Here is a 17,197-nt window from a genome sequence, read left to right as displayed (position 1 = left end):
TTCACTTATTCATCATTCATTCATGAACAGGTATTGAGAGCCTACTAAACAGCAGGCACCCTTCTAGGCTGCAGTCCTCGAGTCCCTGCTCCTGCTTAGTGAGATAGTAGTAAACAAGATGCAGAGAGGATCACTTTAGGCAGTGATAAACTTAACTAACCAAATAGGAAGGGACTGAGGGCGACTTTAGAAAAGGGGCTCAGACGTGAAGGATGGACTTGTTCCCTAGGTGGCTGGGACAGGACCGCGGTGAAAAGCTCACCCACTCACGCTGGTGCACTGGGAGGGAAAACATGTTCAGGAGCGTGATTGGGGGAGGGGGCTGTGCAGCTTCCATGTGGAGCTTCTCTCACCTAAGCCAATTCTCTGCACGTTTTCTTCTTTCCAGAGTTTGCACTGACTGCTTACTTACCAGCCTCCAACTAACTCATGGCTGAGCACCACTCTCTTCATAAGCATTAATGGGGGGTCCTACTGTGGGTGCAGTCACAGGTCTGATGGCAGTTGATAAAGTCTTCACAAAGTGCATCCCGCAGCCCACCGGCCGAGGAATAATCTTTCTCCGTCAGGCTGAGGCTCTTATTCTATATGAAGGTCCCATATTAGAGTCACCTTCTGGACAAATTCTTCTGTAGCATTGAGTGGTTAGTTCTTCTTTGCCTACACAACACTGTTCAATGATTTCAGGCAGGGTATGGTTTAACTCCTTTCTCAAAACGACCCTCATTGGTTGAGATTTCTGAGGTTCTCCGCTCTGGCATCCATTTCATACAGACCCTCCTCCTTCCTCCTCATGCCCACTCACTCTTCCTTCTCTCCCCTCCCTTTTTGCCCTTTCCCTTCTTTCTCTCCGTACCTTTCCCCTCCCCCATCCCACCTCCCCTCTCCTTCAGTCGCCTCCCTTTCTCTCTCTCCCTCTCTTTGGCCAACTCCTGGCATTCCTTTGCAGGCCTTCTGGGGGCTCCCATAAGCCAAGGATCCTTGACTCGGCCTTGCCCATGACCCCTCCCTCTGCCCAAGACAAGCCTGGAGAGAGTGGGAAGTGTGGGAGGCTCCAGGTACCAGGGGGCAGCAGGATCTCTGTAATGGTGGTGGCCATGGGCGAAGGAGATGTTAGGTTCAAAGTACAGGGGACCCTCACCGACCTCTGCCATTGATTTAAGGTGATCTAGTCCCTGCCTAACTGTGGACTCCCCTTCCTCTGCACTTAATGCACTCAAGCCACAGTTCATCTTTGAGCTCCTTCTTCTGCTGCCTGGAATGCTCTTCCTGACGGTTCCATAGTTGCCCCAGCTTATCACTTAGGTCTTACCCCCAAATGTCACCTCCACAAGGAGACCTTCCAGGATCAGCCAATGTAAAAAAATTCCCTGCTTCAATCACAGCACGCTGTTTTGCTTCCTCAAAGCATCCACCAGTCTTGGCAATTACACTATATATGTTTGTTTTCCGTTATTGTCTTCTATCTTTCCAGAATGCAAGCTTTCGGAGTGCAGGGATCTGCCATGCTCAGGTCAGAGAACACTGCCCCTCTCAAAAGAAGCTCACTTAGGGTTTAGCAATTGAATGAATGAACAGGCTCAGGCAAGAGAGGGAATGGCTTGCTAGAGTCCAAGTTAGAAGCCAAGCCAATTCCGCGAGTTCTTTGTATTTCTTCAACCCTCTGCTTGCCAGAGCCGGCAAAGGCGAAGGGCCAAGGGGGGTGAGGGCGGCAATGTCCACCATGAATCAGAAACCGAACAAGGAGCCCCCCCAGAATCTGTGGGCTCAGGGCGCGCTTGGCCTTGGCCAACCCAGCAACTTGGATTTTACTTCCAAAGCCAAAAAGCAGGGTTGGGAGGTGACCAGAGAACAGAAAGCTGCAGCAGTCAGGCCAGCGCCGAAGGTCGACAGAGGAACCCCCTGCCTCAGTCCCTCCGCGCCTTCCCCTCTTTGCCCCCGCGCCCAGTCCGGGGAAAGCCCTAACGCCCACGGGAACAAGGGTAGCCCGGCTCGGCGGCCTCAGCGCAGACCGCCCGCCGGGTGCTCCGAGGTGGGGGGCGGCTGGGGGAGGGGAGGCGGGGCGCCGCGAAGGCCTCCTGCCGCGACGGGGCGGGACAATGGGGCCCCACCCCGGCGAGGGAGTGGGGGCGGCGGCGGCGTGCGCTCGGCCCGCGGCGCGCTGGCTCAAGGCGTTTGCTGCGGGGCTGAGGCTGGAGCGGGCGGGGAGGGGCGCGGCGGGGGGAGTGCGGAGGAGGGCGGAGGCGGCGGCGGCGCGTGTGGCTGGCGGGCTGGCGGGCGGTTGGCACCGGGCTTGTAAATAAACTGCGATGCTGTCTCGGGCTCGCCGGCCCGGGTGCCGCCGCCGCCGCCGCCCCGGAGCGCCGGTGCCAGGCTCCCGCCGCCGCGCGCCCTAGCGCCTCCGCGCCAGCCTCGCGCGCCCTCGCCCGCTCCCCGCAGTCCGCGGCTCGCGCCCCTCGGGGTCCCGCGGCTGACCTGTGCGGGATGTGACCCCTTCCCGCTGCCTGGCCTCCCCTGCCCCCCGGGGGGCCCTCCTTTGCTTGCTTTTGGGGGGGTGGGTGGGGAGCGGCGCGCGGATCATGGCATTGGAGTTCCTGGGCTTGCAGCCGCCGCCGCCGCCTCATCCACGCACCCCGAGCGCCCCTTCTTCCAGGAGCAGCAGCGGAGAAGGCGAAGCGGCCGGCGGGGGCGAGGCAGATGGGGCTCAAGGCGCGCAGGGCGGCGGGGGCGGCGGGGGCGGCTGCCGGCGGCGGCGACGGGGGCGGCGGCGGCGGGGCCGCTAACCCCGCCGGAGGGGACGCGGCGGCGGCCGGCGATGAGGAGCGGAAAGTGGGGCTGGCGCCCGGCGACGTGGAGCAAGTCACCTTGGCGCTCGGGGCCGGAGCTGACAAAGACGGGACCCTGCTGCTGGAGGGCGGCGGCCGCGACGAGGGTCTGCGGAGGACCCCGCAGGGCATCGGGCTCCTGGCCAAGACCCCCCTGAGCCGCCCTGTCAAGAGGAACAACGCCAAGTACCGGCGCATCCAAACTTTGATCTACGACGCCCTCGAGAGACCGCGGGGCTGGGCGCTGCTCTACCACGCGCTCGTGTGAGTACCCAGCCGCTCGGCGGCGGGGGCTGGGGCTCGGGGTGGGGGCTCCGGCCAGGACGGCTGCGGGGCCTTAAAGCCCAGGGACGCCCGTCGGCTGAGGAGGACAGTCTATCCTCCGTGTTTCTCCTCCGTGTGTGTCCGTGTGTCTGTGAGCCACTCTCTAGATGTTGGGCACCACGGCTTAGAGGATCCAAGCGTGGTTCCCCAGCTAATTTGGAGATCAGATTGGCGTGTTTGTGTGCGCGCGGGTGCGCATTTATGGCACCTTCTCCGGATGTTGGTATCGAAGCTTAAAAGAATGAATTTTCTTTTCCAGTTAACGTGGAGGATGAACAGGATAAAGCGGATCCCTTCCATACGCTCTGTGTTTCTGCTTGGGGTGGGTCCCTTCTCCTGGGATCGCTACTGAGTTTAGATGATGCATCCCAGAGTTAGGGATGGGAGTGGTCCACTGCCCACAGTGGGGTGTGTGTGTGTGTGTGTGTGTGCACGAGCGCGCGCATGAACGCGGGTATCAATCGCTTGCTTGTGCTACTCCTTAGGGCTCCATCCTGGTATAGAACCTGGTGTTGCTCTAGTTGGGGGCTTGGACTGGTCAAAATGAGTGTCTTCGGGTTATTTTTATGGGAGTTAATGAGTAGGAGAGAGAATATAAGAGAATGAGAATCTCTCAGGCTGCAGCCTAGACAGAGAAGCTGAGGCTTAACAGTGCCAGGAAAGGAGGGCTGGGGGTTATTTTGGCTGAGGCATCTCCATGATTTGGTCCTGATATCCCCTCAAGGTCAGCTGCTGCCCCTTCTCTCACTTTGGCTGGACGAGGGTGCAGGCCATGTGATGGGGCCTGACTGGAGCTTTGACCCCAGGCACCCTTCCCCTAGAAAGCATCTTGCTAGTCAGAATGAAAATGTGTTGCCAGGGAAAGAAGATGGAACTATCTTCTGCACTGACACTCAGGACAGGAAATCTTCTTGCATTTGGGGGAGAGGGGAGAGGATGATAGTGGTGATTCCTCACCCGAGAGAGAAAATCAGAGCTGTCACCATACAGCCCAGGGCTGGCAGGGCATTTCCAGTTACCCCAGCCTCCTGTCTGTGGCTTAGTCATTCTGATGGCTGCTTCTTGGGAAGCCCTACGTTACCAGGGTTTTGGCGGGGAAATGGCCATAACTTTGACCCTTTCTGTGCCTTTCGTCGTGAATATTCCTCTGTGTCCTACTCCGACTGACCCATGACTGTTGCGGTCCCGGAGAGTTCAGGGAGCCTTGGAGTTGCTACCTGCCAATCATCTTTGGTTGCAGTGGCTTTTCCAGATTTGGCCACCAGGTGGGGGCGTTTGCACAGGACCTCAGACTTGGCAACAGGTTTCTCTGGGAGGTTATAGAAGCTTGGAGAGGATGCCTCCCTGAAACTGAGGAACTGGCAGCAGAGAGGGGGGCATCCAGCCAAGAACGTGGATTTGGGATGGTCCAGCGTCTGGCATCCACTTCTGCCTGAATTTGCAGGTGTTAGTGGCTGGAGAGAAGGGCTAGCAAGGGTTACTGTTCCATTTGCTTTCTTCGGGGGATAAAAATGGATGAAAAATATATTCTTCTCTGTTTCTAGCACTGTGTTTAGTTCAAATGAACCGAAGGAGCTTCAGTTAAATTAAATGGTTAGTTAAATTGATACTGGATTGTTACAGTAAAAAAAAAAAAAATGGTGCGGATTTGAGTGCACACAAACATACAGAGACTCAATATGTCTTTTTGCGTGTAAATGGCGTTCACTATTTATTGGCTGACTTCCAAACCTGGGGTTCCACTGTAGCTTGTGGGGTCCCTCTTTGTTCACCTCCCACCATTCCTAGCCAGCACCCCTGCTCTGCCTTGCCCAACCTGGGGCGGGGGGGCGGGTATCTAAGGCCTGTTATTGACAGAGCCTTGACCTTCTCCTTCTTTCGGATTATTCCGTCGTGCAGCAGCAGATTTGAGAATGCCCAAACCTGTAGCCTTGTTTCCCAGAGAGGACCAGGAAAATCTGAGAGTGTGGCATAAGGAAGAGGTGAAGACCTAGCCAGATGCTTTCAGACATGCAAATCATTTATTTCATCGAACTCTCTCCAGGATCTTATGAGGTGGGAATTACTGTCTACGTTTTAGAGATGAGAGTAAGGAAACTTCAGTGGAACCCCTTGTCCGGGATCACACAGCGGCTTTTTTGACTGCTAACATCTGAATGCAGTGTTGCTTGCAGACCATGCTTTGACCTCAGTGAGTTTCACGGTGAGGGACCTCAACTGTGTTTCTGAGCTGGATCCCCGTTCTGACCCTCTGCCAACAATTGCAGGGCTCTGGTATTTCACTGGGCATCACTGGGTGCCCTTCACCTCTCTGATAACACAGGGCTCCTAAGAATACCTCTGCCTCCACGTGCTAGCTCACAGCTGGCAATGGCTAGAAATGGGATTTGGAAACAAAACAGGGTCTAGTCAGAATCCAGGGAAGCACGGTGTTTGGGACACGCGGAATGGGCTCAGGCGGTGGTGGATGGCAGCTTCTGATTCATTGGGAATTATATAGGAAACCTTGTTGGGCTTGGTGTGAACTCCTAAAACTGAAGCTTATCTAGATAGTAGATGCACTGTACATTTGTCCTCAAGTGCAGTCAAGGGAACAAATTGAACTTTTCATTGATGATTCAGGATTTTGTGAGGCACTGTAATTCGTGCTTCGAAGCATCCATTATCCTGTTCTGGGCTGTAGCTAATAGCATAAGGGGACCAGGAAATTGGGCTGGCTGTGGGTTCACAGTCTAGTGCGTGCTTTTATTTTATTTTTTTTTAATGAATCAGGCCCATGAGATGCGATCCACACCTCCCGCCCGCCCCATTCCTGTCCTGAAGGTAGACTACAGCAAATGTGGAGACCAAAGACCCCCCCACCCTACCTAACCATGCTCTCTTTGCCTTAAATGCTCATCCTTATTTTTTCCTGGCTACTCATTTTCACCTTGATCCAGCTCTAATGTGGCTTCTTCTGGGAAGCATTCTGCTGCCCCCACCCCCACCCCCCACTCCCACCCCAAGTTGAGCTAGAATCGCCCTCCTCTGCAACATTCTCAGCTGTAGGATTTTGTGTCTTATACTAAATTGATCTGCTTACTTATCTCTGCCATTGAACGAGAACTACTTGGGGATAGGGCCATAGTATTCTTTGGCTTTCTGTTTCCAGCAGGCTGCGGGGTCTGTGGTGGTTAGCAGGCAAGCATGCACTGACTGGGTGAGTGGAAGGCTCCCCAGGACTTTGCTTGCTCTGGCTTTATCTTACAATCACCAAACCCACAGAAGGATTTTAGTGAAAAGAATAGCTTGCAGAAGTCTTAAAATGGACTAAGTTGGGGAGAGGACAGGGTGGGAGACCATGCTTTGACCTCAGTGAGGCTGCTCCCTTCTCTGCTTCCTGAGCTTGAAAAGGATCCTGCTGTGGAGGAGAGCGTGTTGGAACTTGGAGCTCGCATCTGGACCCCCTGAGGCCTCTGCGATTTTGCATGGCCTGGAGGTTGGGTTGATTACAGGGCCCTGTCACAGGGCGCTGTTCAGGCTTAACACCTGTGAATGAAATGAGCCCACCACCAGACATGGAATAGTCATCGGTTGAATCTGAGTAGGGGTCTCCTGAAAAGCACAAACCACTGTTGTGTTCTGACTTTGTCCCAGGACTCCCCTTCCCTAGCCTGTCAGTAGAGAGGTGCTGGCTTCCTCTTGGCGCTGTTGCTGGATGGATACTGCGCACAAGCCTCCTGCTGCCCTCACCACCTTGCGGGGGCCAGCTGGGTCTGACCACTCACTCACCTGTTAAAGGACCAAGGGAACATGGTCACAGGAAATACCCCCTGTTTGCATTCGGAAGTGGGCTGGCCCCTGGGGACGTGGGGGCAGGCAAGGCTGGGAGGTGGGGCACAAGAACCCAGCAGCGAGTACTTTGGAATGCAAGGGGCTGACTGGTGGTCTTAGCCTATTGACTGAAGGCTCTCTAGCCCCTCTTTTGAGAGGCTGATCCGTATTCCACGTTCTTTCTCCATTCATCTGTCGATGGACAAGGAGCTCGTCCGTACATCTTGGCTATTACGAACAGTATTCCATTGAACCTGGAGTGCTAATATCGCTCAGATCCCAATTTCAGTTCTTTGGACACGTATTCAAAGGTGAGATGACTGCATCATGTGGTAGCTCTGTTTTTAATTTTTGAGGAACCTCCATATTGTTTTCCATTGTTTCCCCCATTCCAGCGTTTCCACCATTTTGCATTTCTGCCCACACCATGCAGGGCTTTGAGTTTCTCCCTATCCTCACCAACACTGTTTCTCTTGGTTTCTATTTGGTTTCTGTTTTTGTCTTTTTATTCCTTTGATACTAGCTGTGCTGACAGGTGTGAGGTGTGGTATCACTGTGCCCGTCTTTATCCGGCTGCAAGAGCGTGCTGGTCTTTGGAGTCAGACCCGGGTTTAATCCAATCTGCTCTTCCCTGGCTGTGTGACCTGGAGTAATTTGCTCACTTTCCTGGGTTTCAGTTTCTTGATTTCTGGTGTAGAGATAGTCAGGCCTACCTCCCGGGGCTGTTGTGAAATTTAATTGAGGTGATGATAGACAACACCTAAACATTGCCTTGTGCTGCTTTGCAACCTTGGGCGTTCCCGGTGTTGAATCTGAAACTGGCCCGCTCTGCAGACAGAGGGCAAGGGGAAAGGGAAAAAGGAGGCGGGCCACTCTAGATCCCTAGGTGGCAGGTTTCATAAGCAAGGGGACTTATATTCAAGGCTTGTCTCTGGCACTGAAAGATGAGTAGGTCTCCCCACCCGCTCTCCAGAATCTTAAAGGTTTTCAGAGAGTCCTTAATGGGGTTCAATAATATACACAATACAGACAACGTCTGCAGCACCTTAATCGCAAGGCTGCATCTTTGGAACAGCTCCCACTGTGGATACAGTGGACGAGGGAGTGCACAGTCCCAGGACGGGGCGGCGGGGGTGGAGAGTGAGTGCGGTCCAGCCCTACAGTGACCTGGCGATCACATCCTCTCGGTGACCTCCCCCAACCACTGCAGATAGTAAATACTGGTTCCTTGTTGCTTCTCCTCCCAATCCTACTGAATCTGCCTTCTTCTTGCTCCTCTCATCAAATCCATGACCCTCTCCCCCCTCTTATGACCTTGTTCTATTTTTTTTCCCTTTTCTGAACTCCATGCCTTCTTCCTGGCTTTCCTTTTTTTATGATACTTCAAACCCCTGAAGTCGAATGAAGAAGTCAAGAAAGGCACTGGACCACAAGTGCCCAGAGTAGCAGGTGCCTTGGACCCCAGGGAGGGGGTGCACTGGGAGGGTCTGTGACTCCAGGTAGCTGGTACATCACTGTCCAGGAGCCAGGCTCATGGCAGGTGGCCATCAGTGCTGGAAGGGAGGGTATAGCCTCTCTCCTTTGGAAATGAAAACAGGTTCTGAGAAGTTATGTGATTTGTCCAGACCCTTGGGGCTACCTAAGCAGCAGAGCTGGGATCTCTGTCATACTGCTGTCTTCACCATGTCACTGTTGTCCCCAGTGGCAGATGATGCGGAAGAAAGGTAACAGAGACTGAAACTCTACCTTCCTGGTGAGGTGCTATGTACAGCAGCTCTTCTGAAAAGTCCCCAGGGGAGGGGCGCCTGGCTGGCCCAGTCAGTAGAGCATGAGACTCTTGATCTCAGGGTCGTGAGTTTGAGCCCCATGTTGGGAATAGAATTTACTTAAAAAAAAAAAAAATCCCCAGGAGAAAGCAGAGTAGCTGGTCTGCAGGTTATGTAAACATGGAGTAGCAGCAAGATGTTTCAAACTGTGATATACCTGTGAATCACCTAGGTAAGAAGAAAAACCTGGCAGACGTGCCTTGAATCAGTCATCGAATTTGTGCATAATGAATCCAACTGACCTCACCCTCCTCCGGAATAATTCAGTGGAAATGAACAACATACCTGCAGTCGTGCCTAAAATGATCTGAAACCAATAATGAAGAAATAATAAACAAACTCACATTGTGGGACACGCCACAAGATGTCTGGCACAGTCTCCAAGTGGTCCCTGTCAGAAGAATAAACAAGAACGGTCTCAGTTGAAGCAGCTCAAAGGGCCATGACAGCCCAATGCAGTGTGTGCACGTAAACAAATGGGACCACATCAAGCTAAAATGCTTCTGCATGGAAAAGTAGCAAACAACGAAATGGAAAGGCATCCTGCAGAACGGGAGAAAATATTTGTAAATCCTGTATTTGGTAAGAGCTTAATCTCCAAAATATATGAGAAACTCCTACAACTCAACAACAAGAAAGCAAATGGTCCTATTAAAAAATGGGCATAGGACCTGAATAGACGAGAAGATACACACGTGGCTCAACGTCTACTCATCATCAGTGAAATGCAAATTAAAGCCCCAAGGAGGGGTTAGAATGGCTGTTGTCAGAAAGCCAAGAAATAACAAGTGTTGGTGAGGATATGGAGAAAAAGGAACCCTGATGCACCATTGGTGGGGAGGTAGATTGGTATACAGTTTTCACACTACGTAAACCAGTATGGAAGTTCCTCAAAAAATCCAAAATAGAACTGTCAGATGATTTAGCCATCCCACCTCTGGGGGTCTGTCTGAAGGAAATGTAATCACTGTCTTAAAGAATGTGAACCCCAGTGGACATTGCAGCAAAACGTTTAGCAGACAAGACAAGGAAATAATCTGAATGTCCATGGATGGATGAATGGATAACGAAAATGTGGTATGGACGCACAATGGAATGCCATTCAACCATAAGAAAGAAGATCATGCTGTTTTTGATGACACGGACAGAGATGAGCCTTGAGGGTATTATGTTAAGAAATCTAAGGCAGAGAAAAGACGAAGACGGCATGATCTCACTCATATATAGAATTTAAAAAAAAAAACTGAACTTAGGAACAGAGATCAGATTGGTGATTGCCAGTGGCTCGGGGCTGGGGGATATGGGTGAAGATGGTTAAAAGGTACAAACTTCTAGTTATAAGATGAATACGTTCTGGAGATCTATTGTATAGCCTGGGGACTGTAGTCAACAATACTCTATTGTATATTTGAAAGTTGGTCAGAAAGTAGATCTTGAAAGTTCTCATCACACACACGTACACACACAGGTAACTGTGTGAGGTGATGGATATAATTGTGAACCTTACGTGGTAGTCATTTCACTACATGTGTGTGCATCAAATCATGACATGGTACGCTTAAAGTTGCACGATGTTGTATGTCAATTATATCTCAGTAAAGCTGGAAAAAACACAAGTGACTTTCATGATTCTTAATTTGATCCCAGATTGAAAAAAATAAATAACAATAAAGGATATTTTTATAAGGACAGATAAGAAAATTTGAACATGACTCCATATTAGATAACATTGTTATGTCAAAATTTAATTTCTTGAGTGTGGTCATTGCATTGTGGCTCTGGAGGTGAATGTTCTATTTTTTACGAGCCACATAGTGTAATCTTTAGTAGTTCAAGTGTCCTGATACCAACAACTTACTTTCCAATGTTGGGCACACATATAGACCATGCAAGTGTGTATATGTGAGCACAGTACATGCCCACAGGAAGAGAGAGAAGGAGGTAATTGTGGCAAAAATATTAACAGTTGGAAGATCACAGGGAAAAGAATATATGTAGGTATTACAGCACTCTTAACTTTAAATTTTAAAAAAAATCAAAAAGTTAAAGTGGCTCAGTGGGTTAAAGCCTCTGCCTTCGGCTCAGGTCATGATCCTGGGGTCCTGGAATCGGGCCCCACATTGGGCTCTCTGCTCAGTGGGGAGCTTGCTTCCTCTTCTCTCTCTGCCTGCCTCTCTGCCTGGTTGTGATCCCTGTCTGTCAAATAAATAAACAAAATCTTAAAAAAAAAATTAAAAAATTAAAGACTAAAAAAGTATAAAGGACTAAACATGCACAAACAGCATAGAACACACACAAGAGAACAGATGACCGGCCCCACCCCAGAAATTGATGCCATTGGTCTGTGAGGGTCCAGGCATGTTCCTTCAGTGATTCCAGGCTTGAGAACCACTGGTAGAGCTCAACAGGTTTTTTGGTTCATGGATTCTGTATACAATGTACCTGAGCTTCCTCCACCTTGGGCTTTTGTCTGGTTAATGGCAAACAGTACAGAGGTGTAGAAGGTCATTCATGTCAAGGTTGCACACGCTGAATCAAGTGCCAAGCTTTGTGCCTGGCTGTTGACACAGATAAGCCACAGTTCTCCTATGGAAAGAGACACTTGAAATAACGAAATTTGAGTAGTCTGGCAAATGCAATAATAATATGCAAATGAGGAACCAAGCAGGCAGAAAGGGCATGCACTGTTGAGCCTCTTGTGTTGTGTTAAGGAGATTCCTCCAAAGGAGGTTTATGCCACTGGAGGGAAGATGAAGGTCCTACTGTTTGTCCAGTTGATGACGAGGCTTCCTCTCCTGCTTGGAGAACCAAAGGCTGCGTGGGGTTAACTTGGATACTCCATTATTATACTTGCATTATTAGGAAGCTCCCCTTTTCAAGTTTGTACTCATGAAAAATAAGTCCATCCATGTTTAAAAGTTTCATAGGTCCACGGAGATCCAATGGAATTTTCCAAAGAATCAAGGTCCTACTGTCTCTTTTTTTGTCTGGGTCTTGAAGTTTTAAAAGAATGAAAGGGAATTTGTTACATCTCTTTAAAACTGAGCAATGTGGGATGCCTGGGTGGCTCAGTCAGTTAAGCGTCTTCCTTCAGATCTGGTCCTGATTCCAGGGTCCAGAATCGAGCCCTGCATGGAGCTCCCTTCTCAGTGGAATCTGCTTCTCCAACTCTCCCTCTGTTGCTCTCTGTGCTTTTGTGTGCACACGCGCTCTCTCTCTCTTTCTGTGTCAAATAAGTAAACAAGATCTTAAAATAAAACTGAGCAATATGAAAAAAAGCAAAGGAAAGGTCTTCCAGTGTGGATTGATTAAAAACCCTTTGTAGACACAGAACCATGTGGCTGTGGTTTGGGGTGGCCCAAGATTGCTGTGGGTCTGTCAGAAGTGCATTGGATGAGCTGTTAGGAGAATTGCATTAACCGTGTGGTTCAGACACCTCACTAGTCCTACCGTCTGCAGATGCCCACTGCATGGGATTAGTGTTAGAATCCCAGGAGAAAATGTGTGAGGGAGTGCTTTGGAAACTATGGTGGTGACGTTTCCCTAAAGGTCTAGCAGGATCAGATGAGTCCACGGTTGGGACCTCTCTGTCTGGGTCTGAGCACCTGCCCATGCCCAAATTTGCCACATTGCTGTCTGTGCTCCATTACCTGATACCAGGAACCTACCAGTGATCTAACTTAGCACGCACATCCACAGGGATGAAAGGTGCTCACCTTTGGGGACATTGACCAGGAAAAGGTTTGCAGGTGACAAGATGATGCCAATACTGAGGTCTCAGGCCACCTCTGGTTTTATAGGTTCATTGGATGCAGATACGGTGCCATCTGAACTGTGACCTTGTTGGACGGGACTTTTCATTCTGTCACAGAGGGATTGAGGAGTTTGAAAATGTGCTCTTGGGAGAACAAACTGGGTTATAATTCAGGAACAAAATTCCTTCTTGCTTGCAGTTTATGAAGAATAAAAATGTGTGCAGAGTGTGCCGTGCCTTGGCTCTGATTGGGTTCCTCCTGTGGTGGGCTTCACTCCTTGCTGAAGACTTGGGCTAGGATTGCCTTTTCCTCTCTTCCATGCACCCTCCTTCCAGAGACCTGTAAAATTGTTCAAACCCTCTAAGAGTGTAACAGTTGAATTGGGGCATATAAGCCCTGCGTATCAATATAACCATCAGCAATCCAATGTTTTTGCATCACTTCATAGTTTATTATATCCCTCCTTGGTCAACATCAGTAGGATTCCTGCTTTATACATATGAGTAACAATAATTCTTAGAGCAGATTGCTTCTTAAAAATTGCCACATCCGGCTTTCTTAAGGAGCAAGCAGCCTGACATAGAGTTTCTTTACCATTGACCCTTAGATTCTTTGTAAGCTTGTGTTAGCAGTTCAAGCCCATTTCCCCCCTTATGGGTGTCTTTTTGAAGGGATGGAGTGAAATATTATCAACATACTGCGCTAGGGAAATGTGTTCATCCAGCCCCAACCATCTGTACTAATGGAAAATCACTTAGCACTGTCACAGTTTACCTCCCTACTCCCTACTCCCTACTCCTGCCCTTTGCTAGAATCCCAGCTTTTGCTTTATCTCCCCGCACATGTATCAGTCATGGGTGCTTCTCCACCTGGTGATGTCAGTCCAGAAAATGGAACCCAGAAGGCCTTAGTCATCAGGCCGAATCAAACTAATCAAACGGATCAGCAGTAATTACATAACAGCAGGTTATGGGATTTAAGGACCCAGCACTGGGAGAGGCACTTGGCCGATTGTAGACCTCAGAGGCCTTCGGAGCTGGAAGGAGCTGTAGAGAAGATGAAACTGATGCTCAGAGCCCTTAGAAACTTGCCTGTAGTCATGCTGCTGAAAAAGGAACGACTTGAACTTGGGTCTTCTTCCAAGGCTGGCTCCCAAACAGCCACTTGGGCTTCTGCCCATGATGTTCTTGTACCAAGGGAGCAGTTCTGCTACAGTAGAATTCCAGGTTATACTGGCTCAGGGTGCAGATCAAATGAACAGAAGAAAGAGGAAGAGCCAGGGGCAGGCTGATCTGGCGTCCATACACAGGCTCCAGGCAGCCTCTTACCAAAGAGGGTTTCTCTTCTGCTGAAATTCCCAGTTCCCAAACCACCATTTCTCCATCTCCTCCCTGTCCCTGACCCTCCTGCCCTCTGCCAATAATCATTATCAAGTACTCTTTGCTTTCCATTGAGGTCAGCATTGAGTTGGGGCATGCAAAACCATCATCTCGTAAGTAATGTCTTTATCCATTTGGATTGTTTATAGTGTCACTTATGGGACAGCACCACTGTTTGGTCCGTTCATGGAATGGATTTATTTTCATTAACAACAGGAACTGACAGAGTGTTGCTTCCCTGCACCGTGTTGGGCTTAACACTGGAGATGGTTCTCCTAACATGTGGCCGAGCACCCAGCCCCCAGGAACCCGGAGTTCTAACCCCAAGTCTTAGGCTCATTGGCTCTGTAGCCTTCAACAGTCATTTTACTTCTCATCTGTTAAATGGACCTAATACTCCCTGCCTTACAGGTTGGCGAATGGATTAAATGAAATAATTCACGCAAGTGCTCAGCAGTGTATTAGCATTGAATCTTAGCCTGTGTTCCTCTGGGGGCTCTCTGGGCCGGGGAGCTCAGTGCAAGTGGTTTATTTAACACAGGATTATTCAATCTTGCTTTCACTATCTCCTCTTTGAGGAGTTTTTAAGGTATTTTTCCCTAATTATTCCCACCCAAGACATTTTAATGCCACAGACACACTGCATATTTCTCTGTAGACAGTATGTAATCTGAGCTTGATATATAAAAAGAGTAAGATTTTTTTCCCCAGCCCCATTCCCCCCATGAACTGATTTTGCCCTCCTAGAGGATGACACTGTTCCTATTGAGAATGCACGATTTAGGAGGTGATTAAAAAAAAATATATATATATATATATATATATAGAGAGAGAGAGAGAGAGAGAGAGAGAGGGGGAGAGAGAGAAATAAGTAAAACTGGGGAAGGGCAGGGAAATCCAACAGGAAGGAGAAAATGGCTGAGGATGTATTTCCAAGCAGGTTACCGTGGGGGCCCAGCCCCCGGGACCCTGCACTGTAGTGTGGAAAGATGCCCAATTATCCCCAAACTCCGTCCGTCCGTGACTCAGGGCTGCTCCAGGGTATTACGTCTCAGAGAAATCCCTTTGACAAAAATGTGGGCTGTTTGCCAAAGGTATCTGTGAAAGGCCCCGTGTGGCAGGGGCTGCCGGTGGGCTCTGGAGCAGAATGGGAGAGGACTGGCCATTCTGGCTACACAATTCCTAAATGAAGGAAATATTGTGACACGCGTTCACAAGTGTTTCTATGTCTTCTCAGTGGTTCTTAAGTAAAGGAAGTCTTTGTGGCCTAAGGATCATGGTAATTCTGTAATGTTTTTCCCCCTCATTAATTTTTCATTTAGGACAGTCATTCAAGGAAAAAAAAAATCTGAAATCAAAGTACGTGTAAATATGTCAGTTCAGTGCCTGGTTTCTAGCGATAGCTAACGTTTCTGAGCTCCGTTGTATGCTGGAGTTCTCAAACCTGGCACCATGAAACCATCATCTGCGATACCCTTTGGGGGAAGGAGCTGTCTCCTGTTGAGATTATCGTGTGTTCACATATTACAAATTTTCACGAAATAAAACAGGAGAGTTGCTTAAAATAAGCCTAGAGAACTTCAGTCCTGCTGACACTATGGTTCTGAGTGGTTTTGGTGATACTTTCAAAGAATGAAGACTCTTACTAATTTATAATGTGAGAAACATTAGCATTTTCAAAACAAGATGAAAATAGATATTCCAGTTGCTCAAATAAACACATCTTTTGCTGAGAAAACGGAAGGATCTTAGTTGTGAAGTGTGGTTCCCGTGACTTCTGCACTTTGCCTCTGTTCTGGTTTTCTGGGGAAATAATTGACATTCAGCTTCAGGATTCTGGAATGTTAGAGGGAACGTTGAGATTTCTTCTTGAACACCTTCTCCTCCTCCTCCTCCTCCTCCTCCTCCTCCCCCTCCTCCTCCTCCTCCTCCTCCTCCTCCTCCTTCTTCTTCTTCTTCTTTTGGTTTTTTGATTTTAGCACCTTATATGTTTGGGAAGAAATTTCATGGGAAATTCTTAGTCCTTTAGGTATAATAAACATGCCGGCAAGGATCTGCTGATGGAGCTCCAGGAATTCTGCATGATTGCTCAGCAAATGTTGATTTCAGGCCTCGCAGATGCCAGGCCCTGGGCTGGCACTAGGAGATGTAGGGATGAATTAGTCAGCTTTTGCCCTCAACGGGCTCATGACTGAGTAGGTCATAACTGATTACACAGTGGTGTGATACCTACTCTAGTGTACCGAGTCTACCTGGGGCTCAGGAAAATTTGTCAACACGGTTTACATGGATCAGGGAATATTTCCACCAACAAGAAGTAGATTTCAACATATATATATATAGGGTTAAAGACCATTGTTTCCTTCATTTTCCCATGTGTGGCCATGACCATGACTATGTCACACATTGAGAACTCAGAAGTCTGATTTATTTTCACCCTGATGGAAAGGGGCTGAAATTGAGGCAGGAGAAGCTAGGACCATAAAACTGACAGCTGGATGAACCTTGCATTGGGCTATTTAAAAAGGTTGAAGGCTGGCTTTGTAGCTGTACCTTTGCTCTGTGCCAGTAGCCATTCTCTGGAGCCCAAAGTCTAATGCAGCACCTGGTACCTCAAATGCCCAGTTTTGGGGTCAGTGGGCAGAGAACCGATCCCAAGAGGTGCACAGTTTAAGTGGCAGAAGCAAACAGTAGCAGTAAGAAGGACTTTGAATCCTGGCTGTGCCGTTGTTCAGCTGAGTGACCTTGAGTCAACAGCTTGAGATGCCTCGACTTGTTTCCTTCTCTGTAACATGGACCATGCTTATGTGCATAGTTGGTGGAAAGATTCCACGAAGTGGGTGTTATACAGTCCAAAACCTAGTTTGGGCTCATGGTCAGTGTCTGATAAATGGCTGTTCTTTTGCAGTCCTGCCAAGATAAAAATGTCCGTGAATAAAAGTAATATTGAGGTCACCCTTTTAATTTCCACCTTGAAGTTGTGGCCCTGAATAGGATGATGTTCTAGAAGAATGTGTGACTAATGTAGTACAAGGCAGGAATTGACCTTGGGAGGAAAAGAGGCGGGGGGGTGGGGTGCGGGTAGAAAAAGTTTCTACAGCCTGACTCAGGTTTCCTGAGGCAGCAGGGATGCTGAGAAGAACCCCTGCCTTGTTACCCAATACCTGGGCAGTGCTCCTCAAAACTGTCAAGGACATCTAGAACAAGGGAAGATGGAGAGACCATCACACCTAGGAGGAGCCTGTGCAAATGTGGCAACTAAATGAAATATAGGA

General features: G+C 49.1%; 1 protein-coding gene across 1 annotated transcript in view; it reads left to right on the top strand.

Annotated features, from left to right (window-relative positions):
- Positions 1 to 2,221: 2,221 nt before the first annotated feature.
- The window catches only part of KCNQ3 (potassium voltage-gated channel subfamily Q member 3), a 293,037-nt gene continuing 278,061 nt past the window's right edge, over positions 2,222 to 17,197 (top strand). Inside the window, exon 1 of the mRNA XM_032316480.1 lies at positions 2,222 to 3,089. Within this exon, the coding sequence (XP_032172371.1) occupies positions 2,698 to 3,089 (392 nt within the window). The 5' untranslated portion in view covers positions 2,222 to 2,697. The remainder of the gene's footprint in view (positions 3,090 to 17,197) is intronic.

This window comes from Mustela erminea, chromosome 16 (genome assembly GCF_009829155.1).
Source record: "Mustela erminea isolate mMusErm1 chromosome 16, mMusErm1.Pri, whole genome shotgun sequence".
Taxonomy (NCBI): domain Eukaryota; kingdom Metazoa; phylum Chordata; class Mammalia; order Carnivora; family Mustelidae; genus Mustela; species Mustela erminea.
This window is presented reverse-complemented; position numbering and strand designations above follow the sequence as displayed.